Source organism: Hesperophylax consimilis, chromosome 8 (genome assembly GCF_061612785.1).
Source record: "Hesperophylax consimilis isolate HC1 chromosome 8, BYU_Hcon_1.0, whole genome shotgun sequence".
Lineage (NCBI taxonomy): Eukaryota > Metazoa > Arthropoda > Insecta > Trichoptera > Limnephilidae > Hesperophylax > Hesperophylax consimilis.
In genome coordinates this window covers 3,104,051-3,131,061 of record NC_142843.1, presented here as the reverse complement: position 1 = coordinate 3,131,061, position 27,011 = coordinate 3,104,051, and the positions used below count along the sequence as shown (strand labels likewise).

Below are 27,011 nucleotides of genomic sequence, written 5' to 3'. Positions count from 1 at the left end.
GGCCTCATCACTCAAGATGATTTGCATTTGATTCACTCAAGTGAATTTTAATAATTTCAATGTATTGTTGAAGCGTGTATCGTTCCATTTTTATTAATGACGTAGTTTTTACTTCTCGAATGTCAAAAAATAACAGCTTCAAAAATAACATCTACCGAAATAGCGGGCTATTCAAAATAACACCTCTTATTGGAAAACCCTGTAGTTGGGGAGTCTGGAGGTCTTTTTAGGATGGCATATTTGATGATAAACGTGTCAAGTACATAAATCAACTATGCAATCTATTTAACCTCTTCATTATAGTCATATTTTTAACCAATAGATAAATAGGGATAATAATTTTCGCCATAAACATTTTTATAATATAAGCAGTAGGTAACTAAATAATCCATTAATTGATGATAATGTAGTATTAATGTTGCTTTCGATAAATAGCTTAAAGTTCAGAGTGTTATTTCAACATTCTCTAACATCTGAATGATGAAGAACCTCGGGCTACGACAGTTGAAAGTAGTTTTAAACTTGGTTCTTGAGATATTAAAATAAACAGAACAAAAAGCCTTTACAAAAGTCGGAGAGACGGAGTGTTTATTATTGAAACGAAGAAATGAGATCCATTAATGTTTTATTCCCAGATAACAATTGTTATAAAAACATCTTTATTTACGACTGTTTTTGCGAAATTGCCGGTGAAGTTCTCTTGTCAGGTTTACTCGAGCCAAAATTCAGAAGTGGGATTAATATTTGACGTTATTTTAAAAGTAGATTCAGATACACAGTTGGTTAAAGAACTTGAAAGTTTAATTTCAATTTGGAATAAATCTGATTGTTAGAAGTTAATTTAAAAAGCTTTAAAGCATTGATTAATCAATAATTACTGTAGTATTTCGGCGTCATATGATGTCTTTCTGGTCTTGGATGGTTCGAGGAGCAGTCCTTTATTTGCAACTTTTTACGAATGCAGCAACATTTATTTTTGAATTTAGAAGAAACCTCAAAAGTCGACAACTTCAATCATCTGATTATCTTAATGACTGTACAGTTTGGGATTGTTATAAACGGAAGTGACGCCCTCTGGTATTTAAAAAATGAACCATTGACGTTTATAAACCGCGGCAGTGGGTTTTTTATTTGCTACATACACAGACATATGAATATATAGACTAGAAATTAAAGGTGAGGGGTAAAATCAACTGTTGAAGAACAAAGGGGGTAAAGCTGACTGTGATTCGTCGATAAATCAATCTTACAGTATATAGGCATCTCGCATTTTAATATCACCATTTATTTCTTAAAAGTAAAATCTGCTTTTGAATGAATAGACATTTTTACATGGGAGCGCAAATTACTTGCCACGTTATGAACAAATTTGCGAAGTCCAAATTCGGCAAAAAAAATTTCTTCTATTTTCAGAGTCAAATATTTTGTTTACGTATTTAGTTAAGACACTTTTATAAGTGTTCATAATTTACTTCCCAGTAACAACGATGCGCACACTTGGGAATCGCTACATTTGACCAATGTTGGAGGGTTGTCACAACCGCTATGTTCCTATTAATAATAAAATATTGAAATATTTAAGAAAGAAAAGTAAAACAACTAAAAAAACAAATGAAATTATATACACACAGTTTTTACCAGCAATTCCTAAGAGTATTTGGAGTAAAAATTTGGACATCATTTTGCCGTCCGATGACATTTTTTCAATTAAAAACAAAAAACATGATTTTCTATCACACATCGATAACCTAGCGCATTACGTGATATCAAAGATATTAGAAGAACGAGATGTGCTATGAGCAGTTCGTACTGAGTGGAATTGTTTTGCCCAGTGTCGCCGGTTTTGTTCACCAATACTATTGCACACCTTCGCTTACGCTAAGGTATCCGCACTAATACATAGAACAGATTTCTGTGCGTACACGTCCCGATACCGTTCAAAGTACCCTAATTAGGTAGTACTCCGGCTACGGTCCGGCGGCCAACATAGCATATCTCGTTCTTCTAATATCTTTGCGTGATATGCACTCCTTCTTGTTCCAGCAGTACCGTACATACGAAACAAGCGCGTACCTAACACGTGGTACCTAAAGCGCAAAAGGCAAAGGCACATCCCTGATTCTTATGCAAACGGCTTTGTATTTTGCGTCTAGATGTATCTCGATGTGATAGTTTATGTTTCTACAACTGATTCATATTATACGATTTATTTATTTATTTATTTATTGTTTGAAACATTTACAGAGTGTTAACAATTATAACATTTATATTATTTCGGTGGGAATGTGCACATATATTAACACCCCAATTAAAAATGTTCACAGCATGCGTAAACAAGGTTTAGTTGATATTAGGCGGAGATGCTAGTGGTGAAAGAAAAAAAAATACAAATATAATAATAATTAAAAAGAAATATAAAACATGAATATTAAGTATGAAATATAAAATATAGTAAATGTACAGAGAAAGGATAAGGAAGAAAAGTAAAGAAAATAATAAAGCAAATATATCTCTTAACTGTTCTCCATAACATATCATGGTAGAAGATGGTTAATTTGTTTTTTAAAATATGCGAGACTGTTTGCGAATATATCTATAAGGTCGCATTCAACTGTATTGTACAGACGACACATTCTAGATAGTGGATTGAAATATGCAATATTATTATTAAATATATCAATATGGAATATATTTTGGCTCCTTAAATTATGTCTATTAGGGACTTTAATATGAATATTGCTCAGACAATTAGTGGTAAGAAGTTTATCATGAATAATTTTATATAAACATATTAAGTCTGCAAATTGTCTTCTTTTTTCCAATGTCGTAAATTTGAAGTTTAGTAGACGTTCTTCATAAGATTTGAGTGAGGCATTTAATCCAAGTTTATATGATAACAGTCTTAGGAATTTTTTTTGCACAGATTCAATACTTTTAGAATATTTTATATAATGTGGGTTCCAGATAACACTCCCATATTCCAATTTGCTTCTGACCAACGAGTTGTATAATGTTATAATGGATTGGGGGTATTTAAATGGTTTCGATATTCTATGAATGAATCCAATCATTTTCATTGATTTACTTATAATATCATTTATGTGTACATCAAACATAAACTTTGAATCAAGAGTGATTCCTAGATCTCTTATAGTGGTGACTGCATTTAATCGTACATTATTAATGGAATATGCAAAATCCTTTCGTTTTCTGTTACGAGTAAAAGTAATAATGTAACATTTTTCAATATTTAAAAACATATCGTTTTGAATGCACCAGCTATTTAGTGTGCAAAGGTCTTCTTGAAGCTTAACATGATCACAATCAGTGGAAATTTTGCGGTAAATCTTGAGATCATCGGCAAATAGAACAAAATCACAGCGTAACATGGGGCCAAGGTCGTTAATAAAGATTAAGAAAAGCAGTGGGCCAAGATTGGACCCCTGGGGTACGCCTGATGTTACAATTATGGGAGGTGATTCGTACCCATTAATAAGTACTAATTGTGTTCTATTTTCTAAGTAAGACTTAAGCCATCTAAAAAGATCACCGTGAATACCTATTCGATCAAGCTTCTGTAGTAGAATAGAATGGTTAACTTTATCAAATGCCTTTTGAAAATCTGTGTAAATGGCATCTACTTGAGTTCTTTCATTGAAAGCATTACAAACATAATCACAAAAGTCAAGAAGATTTGAATTTATAGATCTGCTGGGAACAAACCCATGTTGATTGATGCATAATTGCGGTTTAAAGTGTGAAAATACAGAAATATATATTATAGATTCAAAGACTTTCGCAAAACAAGATAAAATGCTGATTGGTCGGTAATTTTTCACAAAAGATTTATCACCAGATTTATGTATTGGAACAATATGTGCATTTTTCCACAAGTCTGGGAAAGTTCCTGAAGATAATGATTCATTATATATTAAAAGAAGTGGGTTAATCAGCGAGCTGGAACAACATCTTACAAACAAGGGAGGTATTTTATCAAGTCCTGGGCCTTTGGATGTATCGATTTTTTCTAAACAAGATTTAATGGTTTCCTTGCTAACATTAATTTTTCCAAGATTAAATTGGTTGTTTTGTGAAACTTTTGGCATGGCAGTATATAACAAGGGATTAGATTGAGTATAAACGGATGCGAAATAATTAGAGAAAAGATTGGCAATGTGTTGTCCATTATCTGCAGATATAGAATCCAGGTGCATTGATTTAGGAATGCAATTGGTAGTACGCAACGATTTTGAGTATGCCCAGAAAGCTTTTACATTTACTTTTATGCCTTGTTCAGCAGAATTTATATATGATAAATAGCATTCTTTTTGCATTTTTTTCGATCTTTTTCTTAGAATACCAAACTCAGCATAGTCTAGCGGGTTTTTATATTTATTGGCCCGCAGTCTTACTTTATTTTTCTCTTTGAGGAGCTTAATAAGAGACTGACTAAACCATTTGGGGTAGTGATTTCTTATTTGTGTTTTTTTTTTCGGGATATGTTTATCAATAATATCCCACAAAGTATCGTAGAATAATTGTACCTTATTGTTGACATTCGAGTTACTGAAAAGTGAGATCCAATTAACATTTGACAGATCTAGACGACAAGCTTCATAATTTCCTTTCTTAAAATTGTATTTAATAGGGCAATGATTATCTTTTAAGTATTTCAGTTTTTCAAATTTTAAAATCATTTCGAAAGGGGGATGATGATTGTCGACTTTTGATAACCCTGTTGTTCTAGACAGATTAATATTAGTTTCATCACAAAAAAGTAGGTCAAGAATATTAGAATTTCCATTAAGAATATAATTGAATTGGTGAAGGTTACACATTGAGGCCAAGTTGACAACACAGTGAGCTTTATGACTAGTGTAGTTGGACGGAGCTAGTGTTTTGTTGTTATATGCTATGTCTGGTGTCCATTTAATCTCAGGTAAATTAAAGTCGCCGATAATTATAAATTTAGATTTCGGATTACTATGTTGTAGATAAATATCCTGAATATTCTTGATTCTATTACAGTAATCATCAACAGATAAATTGGGAGGAATATATAATACACAAATGTAGATAAGTGAGTTAGAATATTCGTGCGGTTTTATTGATAACCATAAATCTTCTCCATCACTTTCCCAAGATGATTTGCGTGTTGTTATTAATTTTTTATCGACTGCTGCTAAAACTCCACCGCCTTCTCTGGATGCTGAACTAGTGGATTCGCGATCTCTTCGAAAAACTAGGTAACGCTCGTCAAACAATTCATTACTAAATATTGATGAATTTAACCATGTTTCAGTGAAGCAGATTATATCGTAATTGTTGATTGAAATTTCATTTTTTATATCATTTGTTTTAGTTTTGACTCCTCTAACGTTTTGATAAAAAAAATTCAGTTCCATTTTGTTTTGTTAAGATTTTGATAGATTATACATTCTACAGATAAATTAAATTGGGAAATTTAGGTGAGAGAATCCAAGGAGTCATGATCGCGGATCAACAGTACGTGAGCAGAGTTTTCATTTTTTCGTACAAAGATCCGTCCATTTCGGATCCATACGAATTTATGATGTGTTTCTTTGGCTTTCATCCTAGTAGCTGCATACAGGGCCTTATTTGCGGGAGAGAGATGTTCACTGACGTAAATTGGTGATTTCGTGCCATCGATGCCTATGTGTGTAGAATTTAGTTTGTTCGTCTTGTTTTTTTTATTGAAGTTGGCAACTGCAGCCAGCACTTCATTCTTTACCCTCACGCTTGGAAGCTTCACTATTATTGACTTGGGTCGGCTGGATTCAGGATGGACCTTGGGGACCCGATGTAAGTGAAGTATTTCAGATTCAGCAATGGGACGGGAAATTACGCTTCCAAGTTGTTTGATGATGGATACTAAGTTCTCAGATCTATTTTCAGGAACACACTGAATCTCTACATTGGTTTCTCTGGCCATCTGTTCAATTTGGGATACGCGCGTGTTAAGATTACGCATTTCTGTGTGAAGCCTCGTATTTTCGGCCTGTAAGCTTTTGATGGTGGCTAGTGATTCCGAGAACATTTTTTTTAGGTCCTCGTATTCAGCGGAGATGAAGTTTACGGACTTTTTTAACTCCGGTAGAATGTTGAGTTTGTCGTGAAAAGATTCGAACTCTGATGCAATACATCGTCGAACTATAAGCATTATCTGCTCGACATCCGGGTTCTGAGGCGACTTCATACCGCACGCAGGAGAAGCAGTAGACACTCTGTTCCCGCTCGAAGATTGGTTGACTTTCAGATCATCTTTGCAGTCAATACAGATCCAGGTATCACGCTTAACACCCATCTTCCTAAAGTTAGTTTCTTTCATGTTCACACAGAAGAAATGGTAGTTAAGCAGACATGTAGAGCATTTAATGCCATCACCGGAGAGTATTTCACTCTTACAGTGTTTACAAGACATATTTATATAAAATAATTTATTGACACGGGATGTTTAATTTTTAGCGCCTGTTGGTTGGCAAACTCCGCAGCTCCTTTGATAACTGATACCGACGCCTGTTGGCGGGCAAGCTGATGGTAAGTTTATTTTAAAAAAAAAGATTCGCCGGTGTAAGGATCGAACCACGGGCGCTGGCAAGTACAGTATCGGATATGGTGCATTAACCCACGTTGCTATGGGCCTCTTATACGGAGTGGCGAATTTTGCTCTTATATTCTTCGGTGTTGGTTTTAGCGAACTTGTAATTATTACGCTATTTCAAATTAATTATTGTGGCATTTGTAAATATATATTTTTATAACACAATATTGCACTTAAATAATGTTATTTATACACCGTTAAACGGTAAGAGCGGATAGGATGGTTTAGTTCTTTTACACTGCACAAAATAGTGGTTTTTTTTAAATATAATAGTGTACAAGATCGCGTTTGACGTTTGACGTGCGTGTTTCACTTGTGAGACTTGTTTTTTAAATTGTTTTTTTTTATATCTTGTCGGTAGAGAACCGGAAAAAAAATATTATAGGGCGGAAGCCCTCGCAAAACACTATCCGCGAACTTAACTTTTCGTACTTAACTTGTAATAAAAATGTATAAACAAACTGAAATATGCAGAGTGAGAAATAACGCAGCCTATGTATCAACTGACGAACTAACGATGTGAATAAGCTTAAAATAATGCTTACATATGGAATGTAATACGACAATTGGGTTTATTCTCTTTTTCAAATCTATTTTTACAAGTTTTCATATCACAAGCCACCATTTTGCCGTGTTATTTCGTAAAATGCCTCGACCATAGCCCGACGCTAGTTCGAACAAGAATGATGACGTCACATTCTCAAGATTCACGGGAAGCCATACGCGAGCCCAGCCGGCTCCAATGGAACCGGTATGGGGAGTGGGGAATAATACGCTTTTAATCACTTAGGACAGGTCTACTAATATTCATATGTCTATGGCTACATATAATTTTTACGGTCATTGATACCGGCATATAGTAGGTCAAAGCGTCTGAACTTCAAAACCATCCTCCTCTCTATCTCCTTCTCCTCCCAATCCTTTTCAGCTTTACAGCCTACCCTAATTGGGGATCCTAATAGTCTTACTGGCTCTGGGCAGTTGAGACTATTGTGCCCTATTTATACAAAAATAGCATCCCTTATACAAAAATAGCATCGCCCTGTCTGTAATGTACAAATTGAGAGAAAATTGAGTATAGTAAATGATAAATATTTGAAGACGACTAAATTCACAATTATAATGACGAAATCCGTGGTTGAGTGATTGCGATACTTGGCTTTGAATGCCGAGGTCGCGGGATCAAATCCCGGAGCACGTAAATTTTATTTGGCTAATTTGTGTACTCATTTATATGCGTGTAAAAATTCCCTCCACTCACCATCCCCAAAGATGACATAGGCTCTGAGGGGCCTCCTGTATGGAGGTAATGTAAAAAAATATTTAGATAAAGGCTGCTTTTGGTATAATAATAATAATAATAATAATAATAACTAGCAGTTAAAAACCCGCTCCGCGGGTTTTTTTCTGCTAGGCCCTGCGGGCGGCTCTTACTTGGGCTTCGCCCATTTTAAGTGATATTAACAACAGTTACATTTAATAGATAGATATTAGAACATTCACAGAGAGAGGGTGAGTATATATATTGTTAAAACACGGAACAGGAAGGAGTTAATTAATAATAACATTCTAAATTTACGCATAATAAGAATGACAGTTGTTTGAATAAATGAAATTTTACGTATTTGTGATGGATTATTTCAAATGAAACACTATTATTGACTACATGTCTACAACTGATATTAACTGTTATCGTACCTAATATAATTAGCTCATAGGAGACTTGCAATGCTTAAATATGTGTTACAACCGTCAATGTCTATAAGTTGAATCAATATCGTTTAGTTTGTCACAATTAAAGATAGTTTTAACAAAGTTGACTTAAATAATAGATTATTACATATTGATTAATTGTACCCGTGTTTATGAATAAAAGGAGGGTAATTGTGCGATGACATTAGCAGTCGGTTTAATTAAAAGGTGTTAATTTTACTCCAACTGGTGGTAATTCTTTACCTAAAACTGTTACTGTATCTAATAAAGTTTAAAGCTAGATTATATATACACCTTCATCAGGAGAGTAAAAATCTATATATAAAGGTAGATTATTACAATATAGCGCCCCTGAGGTGATATCTCACAAAAGCGGCTCTATGCAAATTGTCCAATAAATAAATAAATATAATGTTTACATTTTATTGTGTATACACCGAAGTCAAAAATTAAATATAGATTGCAATTGGGAAAGAAGAAGTGGAAGGAGGGGGGGGGGAGTAAGAGTAGGCTGGGTTTATAATAATTAGGAATTACAATATCGTTAGACGGGAAAGACCAGTTGAGTGGGAAAATATTTAAAAGAGAGTTTATAAAAAAATTCTTGTTAATTATATCTGCTTTTATATTAATATGTTTCCTCATTTCTAAAATTTCAAAATTATTTATAGTGAAGTATTTTAAGACCTGAAAAAAACAAATAGCATATAACCATAAAACAATATATTCATAAGACAAATACATTTCAGCATCAGCATTTAATACCGGTTATTCTAATAAATTGATAGTTGAAATACTAAATAAAAAAATTAAACACAATCTCTTCAAACGGTCTTTCTAAAGATAGAAATAAACAATGGCGTAGAATTCTGTTTGTGGATAACGATACTTCTAAAATTATATATATAAACAATCCTGGTACCATTCAACTGGCGTTTTACACTAATAACAATGAAGAAATATACTCTTAATAATAATGATAGCAAAATTCAAACAAAAAAAACAGGAGTTTAAAAACTCAATTGAGATGATTGTTATTTCTTTTACAAAGGTAGAACCAATAGAAACTTTGAAGTCAGAACTAAAGAATATCGCAGGGCTATAAATGGAAATAGTGAATCTGAGTTTGCAAATAATCTTTTAAATAATGATCACACTTTCGATAAAAATTCAGGTCTTAAAATACTTCACTCAGGATATAAAGCATCGCAAATAATTAATTTTGAAATTTTAGAAATTAGAAAACATGCCAATATAAAATCAGATATAATTAATAAGAAAAAAAATATAAAAAATAATGATAAATGCCATTACAAAGTGATAAGCTTCCAGAAGAAATCTTCTTATAAAACGCTTGTCAATGGTAAGTAGTCAAGTATTGTTAGCTGCATATTTAAATATTTGCGCCAGGCATTTGGTTCGTTTTTAAACCGCCAGAGGTGCGCTCTGTCGGCCATCTTGAAGAAACGCGTGAATTTTTATAAACGTCAAACATAATCACGTAACTGTGGAGAATTTTCATTGTAATGTAATTAATCCAATGGATTATGAACTTTCTAAAACATATTTTCTTCGATATTATACAAAAATTATATGAGCAGAAACGATGCTTATGAAGAAATCTCGTATTATTATGAGGCGATCCTATTTTAGTATGGAATCGTGTCTTAATATTCAAGTTACCCGAAACAGACAATTTAAATTAGACCAATCAGAGGGCCTACACCGTCCAGACGCTGGGACAATAATACTATCAGATACTTGGATGACTTGTATAGCGCCGTTTTTGTGCAAAAACACCTCAAGGGCGCTGTACAAAGTTATAATACATTTCTACAGTGATCTATGTTATTACTTAACTATTTATGGAGAAAATATACAGTACAATACTTACCTGGTATTCCACTTGAGATTAACACTTAGGTAATTAACATTATCTAATTGTTTATTGGCGAAATTTAGATCCAGGATTTAGGACTTAATTGAAAAATTGAATATAACCGGACTTTCTCTTAGGAATGGTATATTTAATTTAAGGGTACGACAGCTTAAAAAGGTAAGTTCTTAGTTTAGACCTGAATTCTGTTGGACTTGTTATGGATCTTAGTTCCGGAGGGAGTTTATTCCAAGCCTTCGGCCCAGATACTCGGAAAGCGCGATCACCAAACTTAGTATTTGGCTTGCGCATAGGTTCTATCAGTCTGCCTACAGCTGCTGATGTTGCTGATCTAAGCGTTGACTGCCTCAGACCAGTGTTTTCCGGGAAGCATAGTTCAGAGATATAGGGTGGGGCCATTTCATTGATGGATTTAAAGTATCCATTAAACAAACTTGTACTATTGTCCCGCATTCTATAAGAATACCCATAATCCACACGACGCGATGCACAAGGGCACATAGATGAATTGAAAGAGGAGATAGGTTACTGAGACAACGCTTGTGGATTCACTGAACTAGGTCCAGTGGACATACTTGAGATTTACTGAGTTTAGTATCAAACATATGTTCGTTGGTCAGACAAGCTGTCACCAGCTTCCACGAACATGTCGCTCTGGGCTTGGGATGTGGCTCAGATTTTATTACTGTGATTTTATTTTATTTTATTACTGTGGTTGTCTCCACAGTTCCCGGGAGGAAGTTTCAATCCTCAGTCAAACCATAAAGAAAAAACATATTTATCTCATATAGAATATAGAATAAAAACTTTGTCTTATGGGGTTTGACTTTTTTTTAAATTTTACAAAACAAAGCACTGTAAACATACTAACATGATTTAAATGAACTAAAATTAACAATGATGCCAAATAAAACAATATTTTAACTGTTAATATGTGATGAAATACTTTTGTGTACCTTTTTTGGGACTATTAAAAATATCTGGTACTTCTGCAAAATTTGTTACCAAACTGTATACGCGTGGTTTGAGGGAATTTATAAACATATTTTTGACATTATTGTCGCAGCCAAAGATATTTCTAGGAACATGATACACAATCAAATTCATCAGTATAAAAATAATATCTGAAAATTGTGTAAAATTTTTTGTTCATAAATACATACAGAGTGTTCGGGGGTAAAGTGCGCTAACATCGGGAGGTGATTCTACATGATGGTAGAAGTAAAAAAGATACACAATTTTTTTCGAAAAATCAATGTTTATTTTCCCATAGAGGAATTTATTTTCTAAAACTACCTTAAAACTTAAATTTTTGTACTTGTACTATCATGTAGAATGAATTATTCCTGAAGTTACCGTACTTTACTCCCGGATGCCCAGTATAATTATCTCGTGTATACAGTGTCCGTGGCAGTGACGTACATAAACAGAATGTAGAATGAATAAAGACTTACGTGTTCCATCAAAGCGGGTGGCGATGGTGTCCAGGAAGGTATTCTGCGGGGCAAGCAGCCCCCTTCTCGCCGGCATCCCGCACCACGCCTGGAAACAAACAAACAAACTTATTTAATATATTATTTATGAAATATTGCCTTACTACCCGGCTTCGCCCGAACTTCACGTTAAAACATGATGCGCTCAGCGAAAAAGTTACTCAACCAATAAAAAATCATAATCAGTGAAAACATCGGATTGTTAAAGATAAGTCACTAATTTAGTAATCGAAGAATGATTTATATATCGCCATCCTTTGAAATCAGTCAAAACTGGCCACGGTGGCATCATTTGATCATCATCGGTCGGTGGCTGAGTTAACATCGCGTTTGGGTCCCACCCAAGCGTAGAGTGTTCAATTCTTCGGGTCTTTAAGTCCTTCAGCGCAACACAAGCAACATTCTCCGCTTACTGTAATGGTAGTAGGAGATTCTCAAATATTGTCAGGTTATCGTAACCCAGATATGACTAAATCTTTAACAATCTGAAGTTTTCACTGATTATGATTTTTTGTTGGTTGTGCCACTTTTCCGCTGAGCGTCTCACATATGAAACAACATTGTTTTTTTATAAAGTTTTATTTTCCTCCAAGCACTCTAAGACCTCTTTTGTTTTTACATCAAGTGATGATCCTTTAGAGTTATATCCTACAGGCTGCGCCAATGTTATTTAGTCATTAGTGTGAGAGCAGGTAACGTGGTTCTAGAACAATTCTCTTAACTGTAACACTCTGTTCTCACCCTTAATGTAGTTCAAGGATTGATACAACGGTTTGAGGAAAACTATATTAAGTCTAACTTGGACATTATATGTTGTCTCACTTTAACACTACGTAAAACATTAAATTAGCGTCATTCAAACCCCATACCAATGAAAACAACTGTTTAAATTCTAAAAAAACGTCAAAAAGGATACTATTTAACGCATTCTGTACATCGATGGAACTGTGGACAAATTACACTGCATGACAATTGCATAAGCTTAAAATCGCATATCGACAACTATTCCGCCTGCCGAGATGTTGCAGCGCTACGGAAATATTCCTGGAGGGACGGGACCACTATTTCAGAGTACTTCTCCGCCACCGCATGGGAAGCTTATGGCGTATATATATTGTTAGTTTGACTAATTTATGTTTCTAATCATTTTTCAAATTTATTTTTTGGTTATTTTAAAATATGGTTGTATTGCATTGCACAACCTGCAGAGGTTGAGAAAAGATGATCTTTGAACCCAAATCAATTGCACAATTTTTAATGGTAATGGTAAATTGTATGCAGATACATACATTCTATATTATTATTATTATTAAGAATAATAGAATATAATATTGGCAAACATATGTGTTATTTGAAAACGAAAAAGACAGAATATACTAGAACGATGACGTCACGTACGACCACTTGCTAGGACTAGTATATTTAAAATCCAGTCAACTGAAAAAAACAAATATTATTTTTATTTTATCAAATAAAATAAATCATATTAAAAAGGTAAGAATTCGAAGTAAAAAAAAGGTTCAGTCACCTAATTTGAGAAGAATTGCTTCCTTCTCTAAAATATGTGCTGAAAAAAAAATATTTGTAAAAAACATCGTTTATAGTCATGTGTTGATATTAAAGTAAAACTCGACCGAAGCCGAGTGATAAACCGAATCTATCTATCTATCAATAAAAATAAAAATGTAAAGGTTCGTTTGTTCAAAATATTAAATGTCCAAAAGTTCTTCACCGATTGCTTTGAAATTTTGACCCAACGTTTCATTCAAATACGCATGTGTTTTTATATACCTATATTATATAGATGTCATCTGATGCAGGTAAAAACGTAACTACTTTTTTTAAACAGCGTCATCTGTTGGACGTAAAAGCAACAACCGCTATTGTTTCTCTATCTGCGCAGATAAGCCACATCAACGCGTGGCGGGGTACAGCTAGTTATGTATAAGATTCAGAATAATTGTAGGCACATAGGGAGAATAAAATAGGTAAGGTGGGGCAAAGGGTGAACAAATATACCCCCTTGTCGCTAGTTTCTAGGTACCTAAAAAAACAGGCAAAGAGTAAATAATAAATCAGTTTTGTTTTGTCCATTCGAAAAGGTAAATTATTGATAAGCATCGGAAGTCGATATTGGCTTTATTTATATTTCTAGATGTTCAACAATCTACTGTAGAATTAAGGTATCTATCAATTCCTAGAAGTGAATTTGCCACTAGCATTAATGATTATAAATAAGGAATGTTACAGAATAAAAATCCCTCCCACGAAATGATTGTATTAAAATATAAAATAAATATATTTTTAATCTCAGAATATTGTATAAAATCAGTTGATAGCACCCTTTAAGGTAAGGTATGTTATTTTCTTGAAACGAAAAAAAATGTTTTCAAACGATCATTATTTAAAATTTGTTTTCATTTGAAACGTTTTTTCAGTGGGATTCATAATGTTATCGCAAATCTTCTCCGTATTATTGATTTTTATAAATATGATGAAAAATATTGTTGACACAATGTTTTATTAAAATTTGTGCTGATCTGAGAAGAGTTTAATAGAGATTGGATCAGATATTTCTAAAAATAATGGAAATATTTGGATGATTTGCGTAGAGCCGTTTTTTGTGAAAACAAACAACATCTGACAAACTATTATCAACTTATGGCTAACAGATTGCACCCAGCAGTTAGTCGATCACTAAAACAAAACAATAAAATTACAATATCTTTAGTCACAAAGGTCACACTTTACACTGGGAAATTCCCTGACTCATGGAATATCTCTAAGGACACAATAAACTCTGGAAAATCCCCTGACCGATGGAAAATCTCAAAGGTCACACTTAAACTCTGGAAAATTCCCTGGACGATAGAAAATCTCAAAAGTCTTACTAAAAACATGCGATAAATTGTGTGTATCCAACTATAGACCTGTGGCGATTCTTTCAGCACCAGCCAAATTATATGAAATTATCGTACACAAACATATTTATTGTAAGGTTAGACATTTTCTCATAAAACAGCAGCTGAATTTATAGAGGGCAGATCTACAATAACTAACTAAATGGTATTCACAGATTACGTATCAAATATCTTGGACAACATCAAACAAGTTGAAGTTTCGTATAATGATTTTGCTAAAGCTTTTGACAAAGTAGATCACTTTATTTTACTCGGCAAACTTGAAAAATTTGATATATAACACCGAATGCTTATGATCTTTCATAATTATTTGTTTAATAGAAAACAGTACGTAGTTTACGGGCAGGTCGCTTCTAAACCTTACCTCACAAATGCTGGGGTCCCTAAAGGGTCTAATGTAGGACCTTTATTATTTTCTATGTTTATTAATGGCACAGTACTGTTCATAAAATTCGTTATTTTTTTGTTATTTGCTCATGATGTTAAACTGTGTACATATAAAGACTAAAGAGGACTCTATTAGTTTACGATTCGGGGAGATGATATAGTAATGTTTAAAAGGCTTGTTATATCCCTCTGACTTTCTTGCTGGAATCCTATGACTTGATCGTCTAGGGCCTAGACTCTAGGCGTTAGGAGAAAAATTGCAATGGTGGTAGTAGCACATAAGCTGCTCAACGGAGACATTTGAAATCCTGATATTCTGGAACTTATTACGTTTTGTGTCCCCGATAACTTCACAAAAGCAATGCATTACAGGTTTTTTTTCCAAGAAGGAGGACCAACCTATCAATGCTAATGCCTCTGGAGAGAATGACTACGCTTTTCAACCAACCTTCAGAGACGTGTTTCAAATTAAATTTGTTTTTTTTTACTATGCATTGCAATTGATTTAATAAATGTATTTAATATGTTAATATAATCGTAGGTATAAGATTATTTATTTCAAACAAAACACATTTGGCATAATACATATATTTAGACAATAGATAGGTAGTCCCGCGAATCTACCACATGGCTGCTTGTCTGCAAGTTCTACCTCAATATAAATCCATTGTAAAGATATACATACTTTCAAAGGTACAAAAAAATGTAAAAATGTAATTTTAAATGTTGTAAAACTTCATTGGGATCACTGTTTTTATGTATGGGCGACTTACGCGATGCTCTTTTTTGTCCAGTTTCCATATGGCTCGTATTAATTTATGTGTTCATAATGGAAAAAAAGTACGTGTTATATTTCTTCTAGTTAAAAATTGCGGACATTAATATATATAAAATGTCATCTGTCACCGTTTTACGTAACTATTTTATCTGGAAATATTTAATGTTTATTTAGTTTTTAATTAAAATATTGATAAAAAGCCAATGTAATGTGTTTTTATCACTGTTTATTAGAGGCGGCTCTAGGGGTCCAGAAGTGGGAGAAAAATAAAGAATATAAATTGTTATTACATATTGCTAATGCGTTGTTAATATTATAAAAACGTATTCTAAAGCCGATACTACATTTTTGTAAATTTAAGAATATTTATCTAACTATTTACACTTTTCGCTTTAAAATAGCGTTTTTAATTTCTTTATTTTTATCTCCTGTAACAGAAACTAATTGACACAGGCACTTGAAAATGTTTGTCATGATTCAATAAATTGTTTGCAATTTCTTTCAATACGATATCCACAGAAATTGACATTTTAAATGAATCCATGCAAATTACGTCAACAATAATAAACCTAATTTTCATTTTAATAACTAATATTCAAGACACTAATTAGACCAGTGCTTACGTACGCAGCCGAGACGTGGGTTCTAACTAAGAAGAATGAGCGAGCACTGGATTTTTTTAAAGAAAAATTTTGAGGCGCATCTTCGGACCGGTTCTAGAAAATGGATTTTGGCGCAGACGTTATAACAATGAGCTCTATACTCTGTTTAAGGAGCTAAACGTCACAAAATTCATAAAACTGGGAAGACTTCGGTGGCTAGGTCATGTGGAGAGAATGACCGAGCATCAAGAACCAAAGTCCCTGCTGAGCTCAAGACCGATAGGCAGAAGGAGCCTGGGAAGGCCAAGGTTAAGATGGAGCGACAACGTCCTCAAAGACTTATCTGCCTTGGAGCTTCGAAACTGGAGAGAGCTGGCGCGGGACCGAGATGAGTGGAGGAAGACTCTTGAGGAGGCCAAGACCCACCAGGGGTTGTAGAGCCAAAAGTGATGATGATGATGATGATTCAAGATGGAAACCAACCCCAAAAAAAAAATTTTTTTATGGTACTAAGCATACGTCAGAATTGATAGTGTTTACCTCCTTTATCTGCATGGCAAAGAAGAAGAACGGATGTAGTTGGGGGACCGAATTTAAAGTGACCCACGGTTGGTATATGCAATAGCTTTTCATTTGGACCCTAGATGGCACTATTACTATACGAATCCGTATCAATATTTTACGCTTAATTAATAAACGGGTTGTTAGATAAATCCTTTTTTTTTAATTTTATATTATTGCAGCATATTTTTCGGAGGTCATTGACCAAAAGACCTCCATAGAAGAGCCGCCAATACTGTTTACGAACGTGTATTGTAAATTTCGCTTGCATTTTTATGATTTGTTGAATCTATGGTTATTTTTAATGTTTTTGCATTTTCCGATGATTTAGTACCGTACCAAAATATTATTTCTACTCCAGTGGCAACTATCTGCATGTAATGGTAAGTATACAAATAGTAATCGTGTAAAGCGAAGATTTTTTCATATGGGTCCCGCCCATAAGACGCCCATTACTGTCCATGCTGTATATATCACGTGGACAGCAGAATGACACGTGTTATTTTTACTCCAAATAAGATCAGAAATCGCTGGTTAAAGTCTGTTGGGTGCTTCCTTAAATATCCTGTATAGCGCGTGTTTTCATGTTGAAAGTATAAACCAGCGGCTGCTCTGAAGGATCAGTGCAAGGTTTTGTGTAAAAAAGCCGAGAGATCTTATGTTTGCATCGAGCCACCTTCAAGTGGTAATTACCCCAGTAATACATCTCCGTTCTTCTTCTCAAAGGAAAAATGCAAGAAAATTTCAAATAAAATTTCCCAGACTTCATACGGATCTACGGTAAATATAATAAAATACATTTTTGCAGTGAGGAAACTCGTGTTGCTGAACGTAAAATTGCGGTTTTCAAGTGGGCGGAGGAAGTGAATTACTTCAGTGCAGGTAACCTAGCTAGCTAAATATTAAATAAAGGATTAAGTAAGGGAATTCCAATTTTGTAAACAAAATAATAAGCTTCTTTGTCAGGTTTTCTCCACGAGTATAAAATTAATATTGGTGTAATATGTGTATGAATTATTGATTAACGTATAAGAAGTATTAGTCGACAGTACAACCATGATTATAACTTTACGATGATATGAGTTATTATTTAAGGTATGAGTAAGCTTGCCAAGTATGAAACCACTTTTTTAATAAATAAATAAAAAAAATCGAAATCCAAATTTTTAAAATATCGTCGACAAAATTTTGTTTTTAAATCGATTTGTAACAACACTATTATTTTAAGTAGTTTTAATTCCCTATAAGTGTATTGTAATTTTTGGAGCATGGACATCAGAAATGCTAGTTCTACCGGTATTTCAATGGAAGATGCTCCGAGGTACTAGCGTCATTGATCTCTTCGGCACCGGTGCATAGTCAAGAAATACCTCAAACACGTGCCCAGCATTTGTACACAGTTGACATATTGATATTTATCTCATGAGGACTCGTTCTTGAGTTTAATAACTGTGGTGTGGAACGATCTGCCGGCCTCTGTTTAATACCTCCTACAACATGGGTCTTTTCAAGAACCATGTTTACAATTCACTCACTCTCCCCAAAAAAAGACCCTCCACAAGCATCCCCAAAAATGACAAAGGCCTTGAGAGAAATTATTTTCCTCAGGGCTACATGTGTGGAAATAATGTAAAAAAATGCTTATGTGTTCATATGAAGCAAATACTTTGTGATGTGAACTTATAATTTACATGAAACAATCACTTAGTAAACACCACTTTTATTTTTATAAATTTGCCGACCGGTTTCGCTTCAACCATAGCATAAATAAGGCAAAGGGAATATAAACTAGAAATAGGGATAAGACTGGATAATTTGGAGGTACTAGAGTTACGGTAAGCCAAAAACATTAATAGCAAGGTCATCAACAATCAAATTAACCTAATTAAAAGCCCGATACTTAGGTTGTTCCCTATTGACAAATATCACTCTTTTCCCCATACATTCTCCCACTGCCTCATCCACTGGAGCTCAGTCCAATTTTTTGCAACCCTATGTGAAAGCTTTATTGATAACAAATGTTACTTAGTGTAGATTTAAAATATGAATACAGTATCGTACAGCCCTGAAGAAGCTATGGTTGTAACAAAATCCAGTCGGCATGATTATAAAAAATAAAAGTGTTACGTAGTGGTATTATTTAAATTAAAAATAAAAATGTTTTGCTGTTTTATTCGACTTTAATATACAGTTTTAAAAAATAAAACATTTGATAAATTTATTATTATAGTTATATTCTAATCAATCAGCCAAAATAATACCAACTACGCGTAGGAGAAATTAATTATTTCTGTTGAAAGAGCGAAGAGAGAGCAAAGACAGAGCTATAAGAAAATAAAGATGGAAAACACGATGTTTGGCTTAACTCGCATATTAAATATTTATAGTAATGTAAACAAAGCTATATTTTAACAATATGAACCCTCAGGCAATTTCGGGAGAATTCTTCACAGACAACAAACAACCATAGAGTCTTTTTGAGTGATATTTTTTAGGTATACTTCCCACTCCGACACAGTCTCATGAAAGTTATGCTCTTATGATCATTTTGTATTACGGTGAAAAATATAATTTCAACAGCGTTAGAAAGGGAGAATACCGCGCTTTCAGCGTGAATTCATTTTGTATTACGGTGAGAAACATAATTTTGGCAGCGTAAGAAAAAGAGAATACCGCGCTTTGAGTGTGCATTCATTTTTTATTACGATGGAAAATATAATTTCAACAGCGTTAGATAGAAAGAATACCGCGCTTTCAGTGTGCATTCATTTTGTATTACGATGGGAAATATAATTTCAACAGCGTTAGAAAGAGTGTATACCGCTCTTTCAGTGTGCATTCATTTTGTATTACGGTGGGAAATATAATTTCAACAGCGTTAGAAAGAGTGTATACCGCTCTTTCAGTGTGCATTCATTTTGTATTACGGTGGAAAATATAATTTCAACAGCGTTAGATAGAAAGAATACCGCGCTTTCAGTGTGCATTCATTTTGTATTACGGTGGGAAATATAATTTCAACACCGTTAGAAAGAGTGTATACCGCTCTTTCAGTGTGCATTCATTTTGTATTACGATGGGAAATATAATTTCAACATCGTTAGAAAGAGTGTATACCGCTCTTTCAGTGTGCATTCATTTTGTATTACGATGGGAAATATAATTTCAACAGCGTTAGAAAGAGTGTATACCGCTCTTTCAGTGTGCATTCATTTTGTATTACGATGGGAAATATAATTTCAACAGCGTTAGAAAGAGTGTATACCGCTCTTTCAGTGTGCATTCATTTTGTATTACGGTGGGAAATATAATTTCAACAGCGTTAGAAAGAGTGTATACCGCTCTTTCAGTGTGCATTCATTTTGTATTACGATGGGAAATATAATTTCAACAGCGTTAGAAAGAGTGTATACCGCTCTTTCAGTGTGCATTCATTTTGTATTACGATGGGAAATATAATTTCAACAGCGTTAGAAAGAGTGTATACCGCTCTTTCAGTGTGCATTCATTTTGTATTACGGTGGGAAATATAATTTCAACAGCGTTAGAAAGAGTGTATACCGCTCTTTCAGTGTGCATTCATTTTGTATTACGATGGGAAATATAATTTCAACAGCGTTAGAAAGAGTGTATACCGCTCTTTCAGTGTGCATTCATTTTGTATTACGGTGGGAAATATAATTTCAACAGCGTTAGAAAGAGTGTATACCGCTCTTTCAGTGTGCATTCATTTTGTATTACGATGGGAAATATAATTTCAACAGCGTTAGAAAGAGTGTATACCGCTCTTTCAGTGTGCATTCATTTTGTATTACGATGGGAAATATAATTTCAACAGCGTTAGAAAGAGTGTATACCGCTCTTTCAGTGTGCATTCATTTTGTATTACGATGGGAAATATAATTTCAACAGCGTTAGAAAGAGTGTATACCGCTCTTTCAGTGTGCATTCATTTTGTATTACGGTGGGAAATATAATTTCAACAGCGTTAGAAAGAGTGTATACCGCTCTTTCAGTGTGCATTCATTTTGTATTACGGTGGAAAATATAATTTCAACAGCGTTAGATAGAAAGAATACCGCGCTTTCAGTGTGCATTCATTTTGTATTACAATGGGAAATATAATTTCAACACCGTTAGAAAGAGTGTATACCGCTCTTTCAGTGTGCATTCATTTTGTATTACGGTGAGAAACATAATTTTGGCAGCGTAAGAAAAAGAGAATACCGCGCTTTGAGTGTGCATTCATTTTGTATTACAATGGGAAATATAATTTCAACACCGTTAGAAAGAGTGTATACCGCTCTTTCAGTGTGCATTCATTTTGTATTACGGTGGGAAATATAATTTCAACAGCGTTAGAAAGGGAGAATACCGCGCTTTCAGCGTGAATTCATTTTGTATTACGGTGAGAAACATAATTTTGGCAGCGTAAGAAAAAGAGAATACCGCGCTTTGAGTGTGCATTCATTTTGTATTACGATGGGAAATATAATTTCAACAGCGTTATATTGAAAGAATACCGCGCTTTCAGTGTGCATTCATTTTGTATTACGGTGAGAAATATAATTTCAACAGCGTTAGAAAGAGTGTATACCGCTCTTTCAGTGTGCATTCATTTTGTATTACGATGGGAAATATAATTTCAACAGCGTTAGAAAGAGTGTATACCGCTCTTTCAGTGTGCATTCATTTTGTATTACGATGGGAAATATAATTTCAACAGCGTTAGAAAGAGTGTATACCGCTCTTTCAGTGTGCATTCATTTTGTATTACGGTGGGAAATATAATTTCAACAGCGTTAGAAAGAGTGTATACCGCTCTTTCAGTGTGCATTCATTTTGTATTACGGTGGAAAATATAATTTCAACAGCGTTAGATAGAAAGAATACCGCGCTTTCAGTGTGCATTCATTTTGTATTACAATGGGAAATATAATTTCAACACCGTTAGAAAGAGTGTATACCGCTCTTTCAGTGTGCATTCATTTTGTATTACGGTGGGAAATATAATTTCAACAGCGTTAGAAAGGGAGAATACCGCGCTTTCAGCGTGAATTCATTTTGTATTACGGTGAGAAACATAATTTTGGCAGCGTAAGAAAAAGAGAATACCGCGCTTTGAGTGTGCATTCATTTTGTATTACGATGGGAAATATAATTTCAACAGCGTTAGATAGAAAGAATACCGCGCTTTCAGTGTGCATTCATTTTGTATTACAATGGGAAATATAATTTCAACAGCGTTAGAAAGGGAGAATACCGCGCTTTCAGCGTGAATTCATTTTGTATTACGGTGAGAAACATAATTTTGGCAGCGTAAGAAAAAGAGAATACCGCGCTTTGAGTGTGCATTCATTTTGTATTACAATGGGAAATATAATTTCAACACCGTTAGAAAGAGTGTATACCGCTCTTTCAGTGTGCATTCATTTTGTATTACGGTGAGAAACATAATTTTGGCAGCGTAAGAAAAAGAGAATACCGCGCTTTGAGTGTGCATTCATTTTGTATTACGATGGGAAATATAATTTCAACAGCGTTAGATAGAAAGAATACCGCGCTTTCAGTGTGCATTCATTTTGTATTACAATGGGAAATATAATTTCAACAGCGTTAGAAAGGGAGAATACCGCGCTTTCAGCGTGAATTCATTTTGTATTACGGTGAGAAACATAATTTTGGCAGCGTAAGAAAAAGAGAATACCGCGCTTTGAGTGTGCATTCATTTTGTATTACAATGGGAAATATAATTTCAACACCGTTAGAAAGAGTGTATACCGCTCTTTCAGTGTGCATTCATTTTGTATTACGGTGGGAAATATAATTTCAACAGCGTTAGAAAGGGAGAATACCGCGCTTTCAGCGTGAATTCATTTTGTATTACGGTGAGAAACATAATTTTGGCAGCGTAAGAAAAAGAGAATACCGCGCTTTGAGTGTGCATTCATTTTGTATTACAATGGGAAATATAATTTCAACTCCGTTAGAAAGAGTGTATACCGCTCTTTCAGTGTGCATTCATTTTGTATTACGGTGGGAAATATAATTTCAACAGCGTTAGAAAGGGAGAATACCGCGCTTTCAGCGTGAATTCATTTTGTATTACGGTGAGAAACATAATTTTGGCAGCGTAAGAAAAAGAGAATACCGCGCTTTGAGTGTGCATTCATTTTGTATTACAATGGGAAATATAATTTCAACACCGTTAGAAAGAGTGTATACCGCTCTTTCAGTGTGCATTCATTTTGTATTACGGTGAGAAACATAATTTTGGCAGCGTAAGAAAAAGAGAATACCGCGCTTTGAGTGTGCATTCATTTTGTATTACAATGGGAAATATAATTTCAACACCGTTAGAAGGAGTGTATACCGCTCTTTCAGTGTGCATTCATTTTGTATTACGGTGAGAAACATAATTTTGGCAGCGTAAGAAAAAGAGAATACCGCTCTTTCAGTGTGCATTCATTTTGTATTACGGTGGGAAATATAATTTCAACATCGTTAGAAAGAGAGAATACCGCGCTTTCAGTGTGCATTCATTTTGTATTACGGTGGGAAATATAATTTCAACAGCGTTAGATAGAGAGAATACCGCGCTTTCAGTGTGCATTCATTTTGTATTACGGTGGGAAATATAATTTCAACATCGTTAGAAAGAGAGAATACCGCGCTTTCAGTGTGCATTCATTTTGTATTACGGTGGGAAATATAATTTCAACAGCGTTAGATAGAGAGAATACCGCGCTTTGAGTGTGCATTCATTTTGTATTACGGTGGGAAATATAATTTCAACAGCGTTATATTGAAAGAATACCGCGCTTTCAGTGTGCATTCATTTTGTATTACGGTGAGAAATATAATTTCAACATCGTTAGAAAGAGAGAATACCGCGCTTTCAGTGTGCATTCATTTTGTATTACGGTGGGAAATATAATTTCAACAGCGTTAGATAGAGAGAATACCGCGCTTTGAGTGTGCATTCATTTTGTATTACGGTGGGAAATATAATTTCAACAGCGTTAGATAGAGAGAATACCGCGCTTTGAGTGTGCATTCATTTTGTATTACGGTGGGAAATATAATTTCAACAGCGTTAGATAGAGAGAATACCGCGCTTTGAGTGTGCATTCATTTTGTATTACGGTGGGAAATATAATTTCAACAGCGTTAGATAGAGAGAATACCGCGCTTTGAGTGTGCATTCATTTTGTATTACGTGGTAAATATAATTTCAGCAGCGTTAGAAAGGGAGAATACCGCGCTTTCAGTGGGCATTCAAGATTTACCAAAACGCTCCCGAAAAAATGCGTAATAGTTTTTACGCTCTTATTTAACGCTCTAAAAACCATTTATTGGATAACCAACACCTATGCCTTAGGTCACTCCAAGTAGTTCGCTATGTTTGGTGACTTAGCAGGATTCATATCAATACTTAGCCCGGATTCATCGGGTGAGGTGTGTCCAGGTTTTTCAGGTATTTAGGGGCTCCGGACCAGAGATGGCTGCCAAATTCGACAGTAGGGCGCACTTGCGATTTGTACAGGGTCAGCAGTTGTGTACTATTAAAGTATCTGCGGGCCCTGTACTGTACGCCCAGCTTCTGAGAGGCCAGCTTTACTCTGGCTTCGATGGAGCCTCCGTACCTGAGCTGGTCACTTAGGCTGGCCGCATACATACGTTTTCCGTATTCGATTTCCGATTTCGTTTTCCGTATTCGGCATTCCGTGAGACTAGCGAAAACGTTCGTTTTTCTTCATTCGGAATGTATAAACGTCAGTACCAGTGTTGCCAACAAGGGCGATATATCGCCATTTAGGCTACTCAGAGCGAGAATCGGCGCCGAAAAAATCTAAAAGGCGACTGGTCGCCAATTAAGCTACTTCAAAAGCATCAATTTTAAATATGTCCCGAAATTCTCTAGCCACCCCCCCACCTTGAAATTTATTTTTCTGGGGACAAATTTTATATTTTCTTGAAATTCTCTAGCCACCCCCCCCCCAATGAATTTTTTTTATTTTCTGGGGACAATATTTATTTTTTTGAAATTCTCTAGCCCCCCCCCCCACGAAATTTTTATTTTCACGTAAAAACATCAATTTTAAACATGTCCCACCTAACAGCAAATTCGCCTACTTTACGCTACCTTATGTATGAGAAACGGCGATATTAGGTCAAGATCCGTTGGCAACACTGAATTACTAAACGGAAATTTCCGAACGTTTGCGTCGTCACAAACAAACTGTATGCAATAGCTGCGTTCCACATGACGTCATTAGGTTTTTTCCATTCGGTTTCTCCGAACGCGCCGGCTCGCATTCGGAACGTGCGTAAGGAATTTGTTCCGTTCGGAACTAAAACGAACGTGTGCGGCAGTTAAGGGCCTTCCTTACTAGCGATCTCAATCGTTGTATGAAGAATTATGAATTGTCAGATTCAAACGACAATCTAAGTTATTAATCGTCAAAATATCGATAATGTAGCCACTCTAGGCTATCATAAATACATTTTTCTGTCGAGATATATGTTTTTACTAACAATTTATTTTCGTTAAATACTATATAATGAACATCGAAGAATTCTCCTACTCATTCGGCTCTATGAGGTGGCCGTGAATGCACGCTTTCTACGGTCCGTCGTGTCAATATTTTTTCAAAGTTCGAAATTCCGCGTAATTATTACACTTCCATGAGACGTTTCAACAATATTCCACTCTATGCGTTGCGCGTAGGGACTATAATAGTGTGTCGCCTTTTTTTATGTTTCATCTGTGCGTTTCCGTCGAAGCTGTGTAGTGTCAAATAGTATTATTAAGAATCAATTTATTGTTAACATTTTTTTGGGTTTCTAGGTTATAAACAATTTAATATTATTAAGAATTAATATATTGTTAACATTTTTTCGGGTTTCTAGGTAATAAACAATTTCATATTATTAAGAATTAATTTATTGTTAACTTTTTTTCGGGTTTCTAATAAATATAGTAATAAACAATTTGATGTTTTTAAAATATAAAAGTATATAAAATATTCCAGCACTTACAATAAAATAAAAGAAGCACATCGTATAAAAATGTTTCAGTCAAAAAGATCGAATGCCGAAATCACTTACTTCGAAATTATTGCAAAAAACTTAAATCACTGTTAGAAGTATCCCTTAGCATTGAGGAAGATTGTGTCAAGCCGTATTTTACGCCTGAGAACGGCTGTACGTTGTGCAATAACGTACCGGAAGACTTTGAATTAGGAAAAATAAAACAGTTTTATTTGGATATATTGAATGGTCCAAAACATGTATTTGGAGACCACTCACTATGCAAGGAACGGGCATACTTTTGCAAACGGGATACTGGCGACACTAATTACGTACCCAATATGACTTCGAGCTTGATAATGTCAAGAAACGCTTTTACAATTTTTGCATGCTACCCGAATTAATTGATCCTCGACACAATCGCTGCATGCCTATTAGAAATCCTGAGTATTTAGAAAAGTGCATAATAGCGAAAAGAAACAAAGTAAAATTGGTTTCAGCTAAAACCAAAACATGTAAAAAGGAATTGTTTCGAAGAAATCAATAACATTTTATTTCATTGAAGTGTCTTCAGAAGAAATTTCATTTATATTCCTAATGTATGTAGTCCACATTTTTAGAAATAGGGAAAAGGAGGGTTGGAAAGTTCCTGGCTATTCAGATCTAGTCACTAAACAACTAAAGAAACAAACTACCTTAAAAAATTGAAAATTAATAGTATTATTACTTCAATAGAAGAGAGTCCAAATATAATTACTAATCATATAAATTACTTCTTCAGTGACATTGGTCCAAGCTTCGCTAGTAATTTGTGCAGTGCTAATAAAACTATTGATATGTGTCTGGTGAATAATTTTAAATCTGAACTTCACGTTACAGGGGACAATTTTTATTTTAAACCAACTAGCATTTCTGAAGTCACAAATGTGATAAATGATTTAAAAATGTCTTTCTCGTGCGGTATTGATTCTTTAAGTGTTATGGTGTATAAAATGCATGTATCC

General features: G+C 34.4%; 1 protein-coding gene across 1 annotated transcript in view; it reads right to left on the bottom strand.

The window, feature by feature from the left end:
- Elk (Eag-like K[+] channel) overlaps nt 1-27,011 on the bottom strand; it is a 622,750-nt gene that overhangs the window by 412,197 nt on the left and 183,542 nt on the right. Inside the window, exon 2 of the mRNA XM_089634754.1 lies at nt 11,687-11,774. Coding sequence (XP_089490880.1) covers nt 11,687-11,762 — 76 coding nt within the window. The 5' untranslated portion in view covers nt 11,763-11,774. The remainder of the gene's footprint in view (nt 1-11,686; nt 11,775-27,011) is intronic.